General features: G+C 38.1%; 1 protein-coding gene across 6 annotated transcripts; it reads right to left on the minus strand.

Annotated features, from left to right (window-relative positions):
* Positions 1 to 633: 633 nt before the first annotated feature.
* On the minus strand, positions 634 to 18,163 carry LOC135105699 (ribosome biogenesis protein NOP53-like). 6 transcript variants are annotated; one of them, XM_064014110.1, is made up of 13 exons: positions 17,985 to 18,162; positions 17,048 to 17,142; positions 15,611 to 15,761; positions 15,273 to 15,457; positions 14,889 to 15,053; positions 14,159 to 14,400; positions 13,942 to 13,980; positions 13,714 to 13,752; positions 11,193 to 11,228; positions 7,381 to 7,529; positions 5,228 to 5,347; positions 2,277 to 2,420; positions 634 to 805 (listed from the first exon to the last, which is right to left on the minus strand). In XM_064014110.1, exons 1-13 carry the CDS (start codon positions 18,122 to 18,124, stop codon positions 715 to 717), a joined length of 1,596 nt encoding a protein of 531 aa, XP_063870180.1. In that variant the 5' UTR covers positions 18,125 to 18,162; the 3' UTR covers positions 634 to 714. The 6 variants fall into 6 exon arrangements, with proteins under 6 accessions (XP_063870180.1, XP_063870170.1, XP_063870196.1 ...); XM_064014100.1 differs by having other exon boundaries at positions 15,611 to 15,764; XM_064014126.1 differs by lacking the exon at positions 13,942 to 13,980 and having other exon boundaries at positions 15,611 to 15,764; positions 17,985 to 18,163.
* Positions 18,164 to 18,997: the final 834 nt, after the last annotated feature.

Genomic DNA, 18,997 nt, shown 5'->3' on the forward strand with positions numbered 1-18,997 from the left:
AAGTCCAACACCTTACTGCGGAGCCACCTGCTCATCCCCCTAACTCATATTTTGAGGGTGTTCCTCATATGTTGATTTTAAGTTGCCTTATTCATAACGATTATGAAAAGCTGTTTCCTTGTTTCCATTGGTCAGACAGTCTTACCTGATGGCAACTTACCAAGTTGCACTGTTATGTGCAATCTTACTGTTGGGTCTCTTGTTTTCAAGGTGTATTACATAAAGCCATCCCATGTTCTCTTTGGTCTTTCTGGTGCCACTGCAGTTTTCATTTTAACATTTTGAATATATTTCATTTAATCTTATTTTCTCTCCATATGGACAATCCAGTGAAATCTCCATGTTCTGCTATTTTACTGTCTCTGCCTCATTGCTCTTTTTAACAAGCAAAGTTTCACCAACATGTGGGAGGGGGGACTCTACATCTCATACATGAAATTATACTTATGACTCATAAGCAAGGAAAATCTTGATATTCATGAAAACTTTGGGGTATCAGGCACTGAGATCACAACTACCTTCAGTGTCATAACTATTCAAGGCCAACAGCTCTATGATCACACATAAAAGCCTATCTCTTCAAAACACTCACAAACCGAATCTTATCAGTACACGTGTATATAAATACATTACTATATTTTGTCTGGAATCAGACGGTTTATTAAGGAAGAGGTGAGAAAATACAGAAAGATTACTGCAGTTCATAACCAAACCTCAGTCACTGAACTCCATTTTCTCCATCTTGGCAAGTTCCTCTCTGTGACCACGTTTTAGCACCACCTTGGGCTTGTACTTCCTCTTCAGTCTGTGAGCAGGAGGCAGAAACATTAGAATGAACAAATTACTTTCTACTGGCTTTAGAATATGTAACAAATCAAAGAATACAAGAAATAATGTTTCAAGTCTCTCTGATTATTAAACCAAAGCATTAAATACATATATCCAAACAATATTTTCAGCTTAGAATAGCATAACCTTCCATTTCCCAGAGTTTCCGGAGAAACTCATGAATCACCCTGTATTTATATACAACTACCCTTCAGCTAGCACATGCAGTTTTTTTCAAGAGAAATGCAAAAATTCATCCATGAGTTAACAAATATAACAAATAAGATAAAAGATGCCTTAAACATTAGTTACTTTTAGCTCAGACTTATATCTTGATGCATTTAAACAGTATCTTTATATTTAAGGTAAAGCACTGTATGATTTTGAAAATTGATTTAATTCATAGTTCTTGTTTTGGTTATGTGTATATAAGTAAAATATTTAGTGCACCCAAAAATTACTTTTGATACTAATATTCTGAAATAGCCGACTGACTAAAGCATGGTACATTAAACAACGATTTCCATTTGCTAACAGAATACTACAGTAAAGTCCCTCTTATCCGGTATCAACGAGACCGCCGACATGCCGGATACTTGAATAGAAATGAAATTATGTCCACAATCACCACCCTAAACTCACGCATCTTACCATAACAAAGATCAGCTGATCTGATCAGCTGCTTAAGTGTAAGCACAACACACTTCCTCTTTTCTACAACTTTAGGCATGATGAAGGCGTCAGGCAATAAACAGTGCACACGCAGGACTGAGTCACTGAGTAAACACAGTGCAGTGGGCCGCGGGTGGCACGAAGCAGTGCGCTCTGGTGGCAAGGGGACAAAGTATGCTTCGCGCGGGAATTTTAATCGATTTTATGAGAACACATTGATTTTTTATTGATTTTAAGGCTCGGGAAAAAATGTGCCGGATACTTGAAGCTGCCGGATACTCGAATGCCGGATGAGAGGGATTTTACTGTATAAACTCAAGAATAAAATTTATTATCTCCACAAAACAAGCACAGTGAATGTCTTCCACACAAATGTTCATGAATGCTGGGCATCATTGTTATTATTTTTTCTATGCATCAAACATTATTTGTAATGCAGCTACTGCTAACACAGGTTATACTTATTTTACGTGATCAGTTACTTCTTTTCTAATCTACTAGAGCCCAGAAATGACAGATTAATCCCCTACAATAATTTTGGTAACAAATCTCAAACTGGAAAGGAGATATGTATATTTCAGCTCTAACTGAAGACATTTTCCTGGAATCTCTATCCCTTTTTAGTTTACAACGGGACACAGTGGAACTAATGACCGTTTCAGAAGAAGTGACGATTTAATTCACTGCATATATATACTTACCTCACTTGTTTTTTGCTCTTTCCTACAAATTTTCCTAAAATACAGCATAAAGTAAAGACACAAAGACAAACTTACTTGTGCTTCAATCTTGGTTCAAGCAAGTTTCTGCGCTGCATGTTCTTGAAGCGCTCCTCAAGCAGCTCCACAGCAGGCACCACAGTGCGCAGGGAGTCAGCCAGCTCATCGCCAAGATTCACAGGAATCTCTTCTTCCTCAAACCTAGCAAGAGGGGAGAAAACCTAAGCAACATTCATCATACATCCATCACCTATCACCTGTCATTCTTGAGTTTTCCTGACCAGCCTGCTGCAGTAAATTCTTAGAATCCATATGGTTCTCACCCATGAGTGAGGAGTTCTTGATAAGTAGTTACCTATTTCTATTTTTTATATGTATAATTTGAAACCAACAAAGCACTTCAGCCTTCCTCTCAACTGCCTAGTACCTTGCTGCTTAGAAATGAACTTATCATGAAATAATTTTATAGCAGTGAAGGGTGATTTAGGAATATGTAATAAATTGGTAAAGGAAAGAAAACATGGAAATATGAATTACCTGTTAACAAAATGATAAATTATTAAATATTCCATGGTGTGAGAGTAAAATATGTTCCAGAAAGCAAGGCCAAAAGGAAAATAAATTTTTCCATACAGTTTTCATGTATGCAGCATCTTAAAAATGCTGAGCAACATTACAGGTGTATGAATGTTATGGGTTGTTTACTACACTACCTTAACAGCTGGCTTTTGCAACCCTGACTGTCTTTACATAAGGTGTTGCTGACTGCAAATCTGTTTCAAGGAAGAAACCAGACAATGAATGGTAATCTTTATATTATCACAATGCTGGTATGGCCATGCACAGCTAAAACAGAGACGACTCAGATACTGGCAGCGAGTTGTCTTGGTGCCACTGCTTGTGCAAAACATTTTGTATCAGAAAAATAAAACTTTATATTTCAAAATTTTCAGGCATACACTATTGATGTATGGCATGTGAGAATACTATAATTCCAACATTTAATTTAATATCTTCTTTAAATCTTATTAAACATGTTAAATGGTAATCTCACTTCTAATATTCATATATCTAGAGGGTTAAATTGTATAGAATCTGAGATGATACTTCAAACAAAATTGAGAGTGGGAATCCAGGAGATGCTATTATACATTTAAACAAGTTAAATTGTATTTACAGAAAAGCCTAGGTAATTCAATATCCCCAACTTGGAATCTGGGTCCTGGAGTACAAAGTCATTTTCTTCATTCAAGTGGGCATCTATCTCTCAAGTATGTATGGAAAGAGTGTGTGTGTGTGTGTGTGTGTGTGTGTGTGTGTGTGTGTGTGTGTGTGTGTGTGTGTGTGTGTGTGTGTGTGTGTGTGTGTGTGTGTGTGTGTGTGTGTGTGTGTGTGTGTGTGTGTGTGTGTGTGTGTGTGTGTGTGTGTGTGTGTGTGTGTGTGTGTGTGTGTGTGTGTGTGTGTGTGTGTGTGTGTGTGTGTGTGTGTGTGTGTGTGTGTGTGTGTGTGTGTGTGTGTGTGTGTGTGTGTGTGTGTGTGTGTGTGTGTGTGTGTGTGTGTGTGTGTGTGTGTGTGTGTGTGTGTGTGTGTGTGTGTGTGTGTGTGTGTGTGTGTGTGTGTGTGTGTGTGTGTGTGTGTGTGTGTGTGTGTGTGTGTGTGTGTGTGTGTGTGTGTGTGTGTGTGTGTGTGTGTGTGTGTGTGTGTGTGTGTGTGTGTGTGTGTGTGTGTGTGTGTGTGTGTGTGTGTGTGTGTGTGTGTGTGTGTGTGTGTGTGTGTGTGTGTGTGTGTGTGTGTGTGTGTGTGTGTGTGTGTGTGTGTGTGTGTGTGTGTGTGTGTGTGTGTGTGTGTGTGTGTGTGTGTGTGTGTGTGTGTGTGTGTGTGTGTGTGTGTGTGTGTGTGTGTGTGTGTGTGTGTGTGTGTGTGTGTGTGTGTGTGTGTGTGTGTGTGTGTGTGTGTGTGTGTGTGTGTGTGTGTGTGTGTGTGTGTGTGTGTGTGTGTGTGTGTGTGTGTGTGTGTGTGTGTGTGTGTGTGTGTGTGTGTGTGTGTGTGTGTGTGTGTGTGTGTGTGTGTGTGTGTGTGTGTGTGTGTGTGTGTGTGTGTGTGTGTGTGTGTGTGTGTGTGTGTGTGTGTGTGTGTGTGTGTGTGTGTGTGTGTGTGTGTGTGTGTGTGTGTGTGTGTGTGTGTGTGTGTGTGTGTGTGTGTGTGTGTGTGTGTGTGTGTGTGTGTGTGTGTGTGTGTGTGTGTGTGTGTGTGTGTGTGTGTGTGTGTGTGTGTGTGTGTGTGTGTGTGTGTGTGTGTGTGTGTGTGTGTGTGTGTGTGTGTGTGTGTGTGTGTGTGTGTGTGTGTGTGTGTGTGTGTGTGTGTGTGTGTGTGTGTGTGTGTGTGTGTGTGTGTGTGTGTGTGTGTGTGTGTGTGTGTGTGTGTGTGTGTGTGTGTGTGTGTGTGTGTGTGTGTGTGTGTGTGTGTGTGTGTGTGTGTGTGTGTGTGTGTGTGTGTGTGTGTGTGTGTGTGTGTGTGTGTGTGTGTGTGTGTGTGTGTGTGTGTGTGTGTGTGTGTGTGTGTGTGTGTGTGTGTGTGTGTGTGTGTGTGTGTGTGTGTGTGTGTGTGTGTGTGTGTGTGTGTGTGTGTGTGTGTGTGTGTGTGTGTGTGTGTGTGTGTGTGTGTGTGTGTGTGTGTGTGTGTGTGTGTGTGTGTGTGTGTGTGTGTGTGTGTGTGTGTGTGTGTGTGTGTGTGTGTGTGTGTGTGTGTGTGTGTGTGTGTGTGTGTGTGTGTGCAAGGGACTGGGGGTGCACAGGTTACACCACAGAAAGAAAGTCCTTCAATCTGGGTGAGTCAATGACCCTCCTCACTGCCATGGTGTCTTAACATCTCACCATAAATGCTCATAATTATGTAACATTTTCATGAACTGTGAGATTCATGCATGAATTAAATACTAGAAAATTCAGCAACTCTGAACAATGGTGGTCCCCAAAAATGTAAAAAAACCTTTGCCACAGGGAACTTACTTCATGTTGGCAAGGCGGCGAGGCATGAACTTGAGCTGCTCCTTGTGTGCACGGCGACTGGCACTGCGTTTCTGTTCCTCCATCTCCTCACTTGCTATTTCCTTCTGGTAGGTCTTGAGCCTAAAATGATTGAAAAATAAAACTGATGTGAACAAACAATACTGAAACTTAGAAGAATACTTTGATCCAATGAAGGTTACCATGTATAATTCTTAATAAGAATTTCAATCCTGAAACTGTACCTGTCATTTTATTTAGACATTGATAAAGATTTTTTAATATGAATTTACTTTTGGTGATGTCATGCCCTGAAATAATAGGATGTATCCTTAAAGATATGAAGTGATTATTTCATATATGTAACAATGTGAGTAGAATACAGAAGGGTATGTGACAATGAACGTGATTTGTTCCAATGTAGCATTTGTTATGGCAAATGTGTGTTATCCTGAATGAAGAACCTATGGGAAAAAATTTATTGGTTCCAGGGAACCAGAAAATAATATAAAAATTCCACAATATTTGAAAAAAATACATCATAATGAGCACATTTGCACTACAGCATTTCAGACAACACAACAAATATATATAGTATCCTCCTGGGTTTTGCACCTAGTCCTAAATTCTTACCATCACAAGTTTCACACTGCTTTGACAAGTATTAGTCACATTTACCTACTGTTGGCATCACATGTATTCATACAGTAAATCCCGCCTAAGTCGGGGCTCTCTCTCTCTCTCTCTCTCTCTCTCTCTCTCTCTCTCTCTCTCTCTGTGAAAGTAAGAGCAATCCTAAGGATTGCTAAATAGAATGAGACTGATTGAAAACGAAAATGGAATTACGTATATGAGAGTGAGAGTGAGAAAAGGATGTTGGAATTACGTATATGAGAGTGAGAGTGAGAAGGGATGAAGTGAAAATGACATAAAACAAAAGAGAGAGAGAGAGAGAGAGAGAGAGAGAGAGAGAGAGAGAGAGAGAGAGAGAGAGAGAGAGAGAGAGAGAGGTATCATTCCCTTGTCCCTTATCTCTGACAGAAGACGAAAGAAGGGAGAGGAAAGGAAAAAAGGGGGCAAGGGACAGGCAGCAGATAAGTGAGCAGCGACTCACACAGCTGGTGAGTTAGTCTTGCAAGTTTTAGTTTGTTATTCTGTTTAAATTTTTTATCAAAACTTCAGTGCCTGCACAAATGGCAAGTTTGTCAAGCCAGTTTTGGTTCGTTATTCCAATTAAATATTCATTAAAATTTTAATATGTTACTGCAGTTGTGTGTTATGACAACCGTGTGTTGTCGCATACTCTACTTATCTGGAAAGCCAGCAGATGGAAAGCAAGTATGAAAATTTAACCTTTCTTTTCCAACCAACATGCAAATTGCATGAAAGGATCATAATGACTAAAGGTCTCCTCTCCTTGAAACTTTACAAGGTTTTATCTTTTTCCCTGCCTCACATAGGTATGTGACAAAAAACATGTGCCGTTCACCCCAACATTCACAACAAAGGTGATTGATAACAACACTTCACTATTCCCATGATATACAAGGGGAAGACTGATTTTACGAATGTTACTTTGTCTTGATCTCCCTGATCATGGCCACAGCCTTTGAAATATTAATTCTTGCCCTCATCCTTACATAGTGATGAGGCAAAGGCCACAAAGCATAAAGAGAAAACATGATAAACCATTTTATAAAGAAAAAAAAGCTTCTCAACATAATAGCCTATGCTGTCAACATAAGTGTAGCTATGTATTGTATGATTTTATAAATCACAGTATGGATCATTTTCCTAATTAATTAATTTCCTCTTGTTTTTTTTTTTTTCAATTTTTGATTGAAAGTAAAGCACAATGACAAAACAGATAAGGTAATTATAAAATTTTATACCTAGTGAACCTGTTATTTTCTGACAGAGATCTAAGGATTAAAATATAAGTGTGTGTGTGTGTGTGTGTGTGTGTGTGTGTGTGTGTGTGTGTGTGTGTGTGTGTGTGTGCACAGTGTCTTGTCTTGGCTAAACTCACTTTGCAAAGCATGAAGAACACACACACACACACACACACACACACACATATCAAAAGTATGCATCAAAGCATACATAATTATAATGCAACAATAATTCAATTAATGCATTTGAAAAGAGTAACTTACTTGTAAATGTTGCTGCTGCGAATCCGGTCTTCTTTTTCTTTTAGTTTCTTAAGTTTTTGAAGTTTCTGCCTCTTCTCTTTTCTTCTAACTTTCTTTGTCTTCCTTTCAGTTATTGGTTTGCTTGAGACAGTGACACTATCATTGGAAACCTGAGGGAGATTGGAATCAGTGAAAAAATTAACCACAAATAATCTTTCAAGAAAGATTTTTCATCAGCTTCTTAGTGGTTTTCAAAACCACATGTATATTGATCAACTCTTCTCCATTAATTTCAGCAACATTCACACCCTTAGATCTAATTTTCAATCCATGGAACACCTTTCCTCTAATAAACCTCATCTTCTTTTCCTCACTGAAACACGTGTTTGAAGCAAGTGACAGTAGCCCCCTTTCTGTTCTCTCCAAAATTCTCTACCCTCATTTTCAATCCAAAGCTGGATGTTGTGTCTATGTGTGCAGACCTAACTTGCTCTCATGCTCATGCTATTGAATCTTCCAAATTTTCTATAAAAAATTCTTTGGCTATGTAACTTTCAAAATGGAGCACATGCTGACTCTCTTCCCTTTGGCAGAAATCTGCATTCTTCAAGACTTCATTGTTCTCTTCCTTCACTGACCATCCTGGTTAACTAACTTTTAATTTTGCTGTCCCCCATGATCTAGAGCAACTGGTGCAACACCTACTCATATTGCTGACCATCTTGGATAAACTCCCAACATTCTTGACCTTTTCCTAACCTCTAATCCCTCTGATTATGCAGTCACTATCTTCCCCATTGGTCTCCCCCTATCTCAACCTCATGTCTGTATCTTGTCCTATTGCTTTAATCCCTCCTCAGGATCCCCCAAAGTGGAGGTGCCTCTGGTGGTTAGCCTCTAATAATAGGTGGGATCTGAGGAGGTATTATTCAGATTTTTCTTGGAATGACTAATGCTTGTGTCAGAGATCTGTTGCTGTGTCAGCCTGATGGTATCACTGCCATCTCGTATATCTCTAATGCTGAACTCCACTCAAACCTTTGCTAAAAATTCTACCTTGGATGATTCAGGGCTTGTTCCTTCCTCTCCTCCACCCTTTGACTACCCATTAAGATCTTTCGCAATAATCTTTTCCATGCCCTCACTGGCCTTAACTCTCGGAAGGCTTATGAACCTATGCCAAATCTGTGCCTTTGTTCTTACACTTTGCCTAGTGAAACTGTCAACTCTGTCTATCAACATCTACCTTTTCTTTCTTGCTGGAAGTTTACCTACATTTAGCTGCACAAAGCTTTCATTTCTAAACTACTCTCCTTTGATTTCTATCCTTCTCTCTTTTAACTTTATTTCAAGTTTCCTTTCTGACTTTTCTATTGCTACTGTGGAAAAAAGTCACTGTTCTAAGTCTATTAACAGTGGTGTTCCTCACGGTTCTGTCCTGGCATCAACTCTTTTGCTATTATTCATCAATGACTGTCTAAGCCAAACTTCTTATCCAATCCACTCCTATGATGATACCATCCTGCTCTTTTCCTTATCTTTTCATAGATGTCCAACACTTCAGGAATTAAACAGCTCATGCATGGAAGCCACAGAATGCCTGACTTCTGATCTCTAAAATTTCTGATTGGGACAGAGCAAACTTAGTATTATTCATATTCAATGACTCAGAAACTCAATTCTTCCATCTATCAACTCGAAACAACCTTCCAGATAACTATCCCCGCTTCTATTTATCAGTATCTATCTTTCCAGGTGCCTATTTATATTTTTATATACACATACACTAATAAGCAATATTCTTAACATGAATCACATCTATCACCACAGAAGCAAAAAAAATATTCTCTAGTGTGTACTGTAGTGGGTTGGGCCACAAAAATCATCATTTTAACTATCTTTGTCAGGACAAAAAATGATACATATGGCACTAGGCCAGCAACTACTGGCTAGATCAAAATTGAGAAGCATTACTCCCCAGCCATTAACTCACAGCACATTGCTAGTTCTGTGATTTTCTTCATTAGCTATAAATCTTGGAACTGCTACACTTGAAATCACTAGCTAAAAAATGCTAGTCATGAGGCCCTTCTGTACAGGGAAAGCCTTTTCATAATTTTACTGACTTCTAACCCTCTCTCTCTCTCTCTTTTTTTATATAGGAGCAGCCCTGGCCAAGGGTAACAAAACTGCAATAAAAAATAAATAAAATAAATAAATAAATAAATAAATAAATAAATAAATGAAAAATAAAAAGAGGCCCACTGTGATGCTGGTTCCTGAACAGAGGTGAAAGTGATAGCAAAAATTACAGGATAAGTGTCTTGAAACCTCCCTCTTGAAAGAGTTCCAGTCATTGGAAGTGGAAATACAGAAGCAGGAAGGGAATTTCAGAAATTACCAGAGAAAAGGATGAATGATTGAGAATACTGGTTAACTCTTTCATTAGAGGTGGACAGAATAAAAGTGAGAGAAAGAATACAGTCTTGTGCAGCACCAAGGAAGGAGGGGGAGGCATGCAGTTAGCAAGATCAGAAGACCAGTTGACATGAAAATTACAGTAGAAGTTAGCAAGAGATGCAACACTGCAGCAATGAGAAAGAGGCTGAAAACAGTCAGTTAGAGGGGAGGAGTTAATGAGACAAAAAGCTTTTGATTCCACCCTGTCTAGAAGAGTGGTGTGAGTGGAACTCCCCAGACATGTGAAGCATACTCCATACACTGGCAGAGATGACTCAGAATGCCTAATTTCTTAGAAGCTGTTTTAGCTAGAGATGAGATGTGAAGTTTCTGGTTTAGATTTTAAGAAAAGGACAGACTGAGGATGTTGTGTAGAAGAGGGGGACAGTTGAGTATCACTGAAGAAGAGGGGATAGTTGTCTGGAAGGTTGAGTTGATTTGATAGATGGAGGAATTGAGTTTTTGAGGCATTGAACAATACTAATTTTGCTCTGCCCCAATCAGAAATTTTAGAGAGATCCGAAGTCAGACATTCTGTGGCTTCCCTGCGTGAACTGTTTACTTCCTGAAGAACTGGATGTCTACAAGAGGACATGGAAAAGTATAGGGTGGTATCATCAGTGTAGGAGTGAGGTTTGGTTTAAAAGATCATTGATGAATAATAGAAGACAGTGGGTGACAGAACCCTGAGGAACACCACTGTTAATAGATTTAGGAGAAGAACAGTGACTGCCTACCACAGCAGCAATAGAATGGTCAGAAAGGAAACCTGAAATGAAGTTACAGAGAGAAGGATAGAAGCTGTAGGAGGGTAGTTTGGAAATCAAAGCTTTGTGCCAGACTCTATCAAAAGCTTTTGATATGTCTAAGGCAACAGCAAAAGTTTCACCAAAATCTCTAAAAGAGGATGACCAACTCAGTAAAGAAAGCCAGAAGATCAACAGTAGAGAAGCTTGACAGAATCCATGCTGGCAATCAGATAGAAGGTTGTAAAGTGATAGATGTTTAAGAATCTTCCTGTTGGGGGATAGATTAAAAACTTTAGACAGGCTGGAAACTAAAGCAATAGGACAGTAGTTTGAGGAATTAGAATGGTCACCCTTTTTAGAAACAGGCTGAATGTAGGCAAATTTCCAGCAAGAAGAGGTAGATGTTGATAGACAGAGTTGAAAGAGTTTGACTAGGTAAGGTACAAGCACAGAGGCAGTTCCAGAGAAAAACAGGAAGAACCCCATCAAGTTCATAAGCCTTCTGAGGGTTTACACCACCAAGGACATGGAAAACATCATTACTTGCTGTAGAGCTTGCTTCAGTCCTTCCCATTTTTCCCTCCATATCTTACAAGTAATAATTTTACCTAAAGAATTACTTACCACCACTGTCTTACTGTTCATAGCCTGCTGCTCGCCCTGTAAACAGAAATGCAATATAGTACTAAGGTCTGGCTACACTTGCTGAAAACAACTGCCAGAGAAAGAGAGAGAACAAATCACAAACACACCAATAACAGCCCAATAACATGAAAGCAGTAAAGTGTCAAGTAATGTTTGGACTCTGGGACAAGGAGAACTTTACAGATTCACTTGAAACTTGCTGAACAACGCAGGGACATAAGAAGCCAATTTTTTTTTTTTTTAACTATTATCATAATAATAAAAGGAAAAGCTTGTCATCAAGGGTTATGGTTGTGTTCTTCAGTAAAGCTCTGAAATTCAGATATACTGCAGAATGACACAATTTTATTTCTTTCCTAAATGTGTAAAGAAAAAAAAGTGGAGATTAGTGGCTATAAGGAGGATGGGAGCAAGGCATGTTGGATGTGACAAGATAATTTTGAAAGAGAGTGAGTTGGGTAAAAGAGATCAATGACAAGACTAGCAGAAATTAGAAATAAAGCAGGATGCAGTGACAAAGCAAAGTAATGAGGACATGGAAGAGGAATGGCAGTTGGTGAAGAGTGCTGTGGTGAAGTACAAGGAAGAGGTTTCCAGTATGAGAAAGATAGGTGGTGGCTGGAAGAGGAATGAATCAAAAAGTACAGCTGTAGCTGAAAGTTGGAATGCATGTAAATTGTGGTTCCTAACACAGTAGATCCTCAGTTACTGAACACCTCCCTTTTTAAACAAAATTTTGAGCTCATAATTGCTTCAGTTGCCGTACCATATTTCAGTTCTCAAACAAAGTTACTTTATTTCATACACTAAAAGACAAAGCAAAAGCTGCCGTTTATTACTAATTTATAGTTCTTATAAATATTTCCTTAATTTTCAAGTATTTGGAGGTGAGACATATGGGTAAGACAGTAATTCAATCTTTGAAATAAGGTAAATGTGATTCTGTTGAAGAACCTCAATGTAAACAATTTTTGGCTGGCCCCAGGAGTAATCCCAAGCCACCTGTGACTCTCTTGATAATCCACAATGCCATCACTACTGTACAACTGCATTTTCCCAGTAGCAAGATTCTACGTGTTATGATCACCTTCATTTTGGCGGTAAGTGGGTTACTCCTCTCTGTATCACTCTGTAAGGCTTCCCTCACTAGATCAATGGTCTGAACAATATCTTCTGATGAGTTCAATGTCACTAAGTTCATTCTGCCTGGAACCATGCCAAGTTTGTTCTCCAACTGACTAAAAATTCCTTTATTAATAGAAAGTGCCAAACCTTTCAAGATCTAACTGTTCTCGTGACTTCTAGCACCTAGGCAAAAACACCTCCTGTAACTTTGCTTCTTTTTATTTCCTTCCTTTATCTCAACCAGATGGCACCACTACTATCATGTCTATCTCTAAAGCTGAACACTTCGCTCAAAACTCTACCTTGGATGATTCAGGGCTTGTTCCTCCCTCTCCTTCACCCTCTGATTACTTCATGCTACCCACTAAAATTCTTCACAATGATGTTTTCCATGCCCTCATGGTCCTAAATCCTCAGAAGGCTTATGGAGCTGACAGGGTCCCTCCTATTGTTCTCTAAAACTGCGCCTCCATGCTTGCACCTTGCCAAGTCAAACTCTTTCAACTCTGTCAACATCTACCTTTCCTTCTTGCTGGAAGTTTGCCTACATTCAGCCTGTTCCTAAAAAGGACGACTGTTCTAATCCCTCAAACTACCATCCTATTGCTTTAATTTCCTGCCTATCTAAACTTTTTAATTTATCCTCAACAGGAAAATTCTTAAACATCTATCACTTCACAACCTTCTTTCTGGATAAATCATTTCTGAGCTGGAGATGTTGTGAAGCGGCCATCTTAGCAGTGTGAACGTCTGTCACAAGCTGCTAAGAAAGGATGGAAAGGTGTCTGGGAATGGATTAATCCATTTTACACTGATTCCTATGGGGATAATAGTTTCGGTTTTCTGAACATTTCGGATTTCAAACGGCATTCAGGAATGAAGTAAGTTTGAGAACCAAGGTTCCACTATACAAAGAATGAAGTGTTGTGTGAGAGATATAAAAAGAGAAACCAAGTAAAAAGCTTCATGCTAAAGTGAGAGCAGATGAAAAATGTGATGAGATGACAAAATTTTCAAGTTGATCAAATATTTTGGGCTGGAGGTGAAGGTGTGAAGAGGAACACTGGGGAAAGAACAGATGAAATGAGAATAAATGATGGCAGGATATTGACTGAGATGGATGCTGTGGGAAAGATGGCCAGACTATTTTTAGAGACTCTCGAATATAGGAAAGCAAAGAAATCTGGGATTGCTGAATTAGGAATGGAATTAAGACTGAGTGTGAAGGAAGGAGGGAGAAAATGCAGATGAAACATGGTACATGGTACCATGAGAGAGAACAATGAATGTAGGAAATGAGGCATTGGAGAAATCTTACAAATACATGGTAATGTCTCACTTAACAGTAACCTCAAAGAAACAGTGATGGACTCACTTGTTCTCCGTTTTGCTGGAGAGGCAAAGTTTCTTCATTCTGTAATGTTCAAAATTAGTACATAACTGAGTATTTTTTTGTCACTACAAAGCAGGAATAAAATTTGGTGCACTTGTGAATACTTTCTTGTCTTGCCAATTAGAATATCAATTTCTATTAATTTTATTTCACAAACTGCTATGATATTATATTTCAAATGTAACCTAAAAAGAAAGAGAATTGGCTCACTTGCTCCCCATTTTGCTGCTGGTCCAAATTTTCTTCATTCTATAATGTTCATCATAACAGATAAATAAATGTGAATTTTTCAGGGTCATTCTGAAGTATCAGTATGAGCTCATACACATACAAGTGAGTTAAGTATCTCACTTGTTCTGCTAGAATAACATCAGAGTGAAATGTTTACATCTTCATGTGTGGGAGAATAAACAAATAAAGAACTCACCTCCTGCTCCTCACAGTCCTCTGCAGGTTCTTCTGTCTCCTCCTCTTCTTCATAAGCTTTGGGAAGTCCCTCTGACATTTCTGTGAGCCATGATTTTGCTGTTGGTGCTTTATCAATTGTGGGGAACATCTTTATGGTGGCTTTTTCTATTTTTCTTATTTTCTTGAGACGTTTCTCTTCTTGTTTCACTGCCCTAAGTAAGAGTTTCTGATGGCTCTGATGTGAGGGATTGTATGAAGCTCCTGTCAGATAAAATACAAATTCAGCATGTTAATCCCAGCTTATAACATGCTTTGATGTAGTTTTCCATACACTGACAAATGCTATTATTTCTATTTAATTTATTTCTGTCCAAACATTGTATATGCATTCTAAAAAGAGTCCACTATTATAAAAAATGTCACTCTTGAGAAGAAAGCAGCAAGGCACTAAATATTTTAAAACTGCAGTTATTCCAAATATTTTATACACATTTTTCTTTCCCACAATCATCAAAACTTCTATAATGAGGTTTCTGTAGATACATTCCACATTATCTGCTCTTAAGAGTGGTACAACATACTTCATACATAAGCGAATGTTCAAAGTTCACTCACAAATGTACATAAAGGGAAACAATAACACTACTGGTGCTCCTTCAGCTTCACTGAAGAACAAAAGTGGAAAAAATGGAAAGATAAGTAAGATAAATTAAAATTCAAGGCAGGTGTAAGAGGATGTGCTGACTTACCAGCATGTGGAATAGAGACAGGATCTAACTTAGAGGTGGGAACATGTCTGATCTTAGGTACTTTGATGGGCTTCATTCTTCGTTGCCTCCTGTAGTAATCAGATATGCTGCCAATGAATGACTCCTCAAGCCCCTTCTTCTTGCACTCTTGTGTCACTTCATCAGCTGGAAGCATAAAGGTGAACTGGTGTAAACTGTGGCTCAATTACTCAGGATGAAGATGGATTAGTGAAAACTGTGACTCAAATACATGTTTTTAATCTCCCCTTCTATGATAGGATAATTGTCTTCTGGTTAGGTTGTGAAAGGTTAGTAACATTCCAACTACCATACTTCTCATAACAGAGAGAACAAACATTTAAGGACTGCTGGAAGATAGTTTACCTCCCTCTTCCCACAGATCTGTAGTGTATTTACTGCTGATTACACTTTTTGGTCTTTTAGTTTTCCTTTGAAGATCTCCCAGCATTTGCTTCACTGCTTCCTTGCGCTTCTTTATCTGCTTTGGATCCTTGGACTGTAACTCTTTCTTCTTCTTCATAGCCACAGTCAGTGTGCCTTGTTTTTTTCTGAAATTGTATTTTATAGTAAATATAATACATTTCAGTAAAGCTAAATAATCAAACATATACTAAACAAATGTATCAAATATCAGGTACAGTTTAAAAACTACCATTAACGTATGCATCACATCAATTTCAAAACAGGACCAGACCAACTACCTTGGTTTGTGTGGAGGTTTTGCTCCTGGCAGACCATTGATGAACTGATGGCTCTTGAGTTTTGGAGTCTTCAGCTTTACTTTTCTTGGCTTCAGTTTTACTTCCCCAGCACTTCCAGGGACCTCATCCACTGTGTATTCAAGGGTGAATTCTGCTGGAAAAAAGTATATATCTCTAACTTAAATCACACGTAATACATAATTATGCATTTTATACATTGAATTCAGCTGACTGCTGGTGCTTGCATATGTATATTACTGTTCTGCTTAACACTCATTAATTTAATCTAATTTCATTCTTACTTAACAACAGTTGCCTGTCATATATGACTGCACAAACTATTTCCCATTTCATGGTTTTTATATACAGTTACAAATGCTAAACTAAACTAATTTTGCTACAAATTATGCTATATTACAAATATTTATTATTGCTCACATCTGAACTTATAAGATGAATTACTAGTCTAATAAAAATATCTCAGAGCTTGAGATCTTCTTAAATGTACACAGAATGTGAAATGTAAGGTACAAAAACTACTGCTGCTAAACTCCCAATTTCTTTGACATCAACTTATAAGGTATAAAAAAATATCTATAGACTATGTTTCTTCACATTATCCTCTGTAATGTTATTTTGCAAGTGTATTTGTCAACAGTAATGATGTTGTTTTCATACTATTCCTGTAATCATAAATTAAATAATATGCGATATTTCTCTGAACTTTAATGAGGGGACTTCTTTGAGATATATCTGCAGCTAATACACAACAGTATTTCAAACATGTTGATTTTGTATTTACCAATACCACTGCACATACATACATATGAACATAATCCTAAGTAAGCCTGACACTTATAACTGTCAAGACTTCTTTCTTCAGCTGCCCCCTTCAGTGACCATACCTCCTGGTTTAAGCTGAACATAAATCACCGCTTTTTTCTCACAGGATGAATATCTATGCTGATCATAAGTCCAAAGCAGACCTTCCTACCACTGTGACATAAGCAACAGTTTCCTTCTTGTTTGGTAATGTAGTGAATGCCTTGATATTTAATGTTATAGAATTATTGTGAGTTTAATCTTTTTTTTTGGTAGACTTGCAGGTGCCACATTAGGGTAGATCTGTGATGAGGCCAGAAATGCTGTGTATTGGGATTAATCAAGTCTGATTAAGTTAGCTATAATAAAAAAAATTAAAAAAAAGTGGGAGATGAATGAAACAGACTCAGTGATCAAGTTGTTAGAGTTATCAGGGACCTTTAAAAGATCAGACACATAATGAATAAGGTTCACAGGTGGAAATAGGCAGATATGTTTTATACAGGGACTGCCATGTGTAGGCCAGATGGTTTCTTGCAGCTTCCCTTGTTTTATGTTCTTATGAAATAGCCTACATGAGGGCAATGAGGAGGATTATTCACTGAAGATGGTTACCTTCATTTTCTTGGTCAGCCTGGGATGCTTCACCTTCACCATCACCAAGGTCCACAAACATCATCTCTGAGTCCTTTCTCTCTTCCAGTGGTCCTCTGCACAAGTCAAACAAATTACATACATATAAGTCTAGCTAACGTTTGACAGACATAATATTTATGTCTACATAAGAAGTTCACTGAGTGTTGTTCTGAGAACTAGGATGGTGTATCAGACAGTTGAGCAACAGCTATCAACATCAGCAGTGCTGTGTGTGACATAACCTGCCAAGTTAACAGTCTCTGCTCCACCAGCTGTCACTAACAACTTCATTCTCTAAAAATTCATGAAATTGTCTTTTTATAAGAAAGTTTCATATGAATATAAAGGTTTCTGTAGAATTATCAAAGAAAATAAATAAATAAAGGTCTGAAAAGAATTTTAGAAGCATATATACAAATTATATTGCTGAAAAAACAAAAAATCTGATGAATAATCAACATTATACAATAGTACAACACGACTGAAAACACACAGGTAAAAGAAATTATTTGCAGAGAGCAATATTAAGAATAAAAGATGGGGAATTTCACTGTCAGCCTGGCCATTATGAGGGTGAGTTCATAAGTTATGCACATGTCAGGTCTATAAGGTTGGGATAATTTCCTTCACATTACATTAAGTTATTACGGTTAATTTATTTAAAATTATCTCAGGTTATATGTAGATATTTTGGTAATTCAAGGAGCAACCATGAAGAGCTGTTTGTCATGGAGTCAGAACTTTGTCATAGAGCAACGTGGTTTAATCATATGTGACTGTCAAAAATATCAATTGCGTCTCAGGCTACTTCTTGACCGAACAGTTTTATCAGCCACAGTGCTGGGAGTGTAATTGAAATAAACACAGTGGCGATATATTGCGTCGCACATCAGGGTACCGCAATGTCTCGTCTTACCCATATCTTTCCTCTCTCCTTTGTTCTTCTAGTCGCTCCTCTACTTCTGTGATGTCTGCCTTCTTCCTCCATGCTTTCTTCTTGTTCTTATTGAATCTTTTCCGCTTGGGCTCCGTAACCTGGTCCACCACCTTTACCATGCTGCCTCCGTGTTGACACCGACCACTGCTGCCAACACCGCACTGCCGCAACCCCTACCAAGCCTCGCTGGGAAATAATGATTATGAATGATAACTAAGTAAGGACATATATTTTAGAGATATTAGAGCAGAACGTCGATTCAAAAGAAATTTTTTATAATAGATATGCATCCTAAAACTTCTTATTTTATTGCTATTATCATTCTAAACCGCATTGCTCGTAACCTACTGAAGAAACAGGTTATCATGATCTGTGGTAGTTGATTTTGTATACATGTGGTATCCATAATATATTCTAAGAATTGTGCTTTCATATGTTTTTACCCATGAACTAATATTTCGCAGTATTGTTTAATAAACACAGAACGAAGTAAAATAAACCATCCATTAAGCTTATACTTTTATTTGGTATCAGTGAAGGACTGCAGGGCTCTTAAATATAAAGACAAGATATATAAAATTCATTCCATATAAGTGCAGTAGCATTATATCTTCACAGAAAATATCTTATGATAAAGAAAAAAAATACTATTTCGAACCTGGTAAAGATTAAGTAATTTCTTCAATGCACAACCTACTCTGTTGATGTGACAATAAAATAATGGGGTAGGTCCAACTCGGATCATTCTGAAATACAAACTCGGATCATCATCTCAATTAACTCGAACCATTCTGAAATCCCAACTCATCTCAACCAACTCGTACCTTTCTGAACGACCAATTCTGGCCATTTTTATTACAAACTTGAACCATCGTTTATTATTCCAACTCCAACTCAAGATCCAAACTTTGGGTGAATCATCCGAACCATCTTTTCACCCTCACTCATGTCTTGCCCAGGGTTTCATTTCTAGACCGTAGTAAGCACATTTT

This window comes from Scylla paramamosain, chromosome 1 (genome assembly GCF_035594125.1).
Source record: "Scylla paramamosain isolate STU-SP2022 chromosome 1, ASM3559412v1, whole genome shotgun sequence".
In the NCBI taxonomy this organism is placed as follows: Eukaryota; Metazoa; Arthropoda; class Malacostraca; order Decapoda; family Portunidae; genus Scylla; species Scylla paramamosain.

Excerpts from the sequence above, each read along its gene's own strand:
- LOC135105699 (XM_064014100.1), bottom strand. The coding sequence starts at position 18,124 with ATGGTAAAGGTGGTGGACCAGGTTACGGAGCCCAAGCGGAAAAGATTC. Across the intron at positions 15,765-17,047 it reads GGCTGACCAAGAAAATGAAG|CAGAATTCACCCTTGAATAC; the intron begins GTAACCATCTTC and ends ACTTTTTTCCAG. Across the intron at positions 13,981-14,158 it reads AGGACTGTGAGGAGCAGGAG|AATGAAGAAAATTTGGACCA; the intron begins GTGAGTTCTTTA and ends TGAACATTATAG.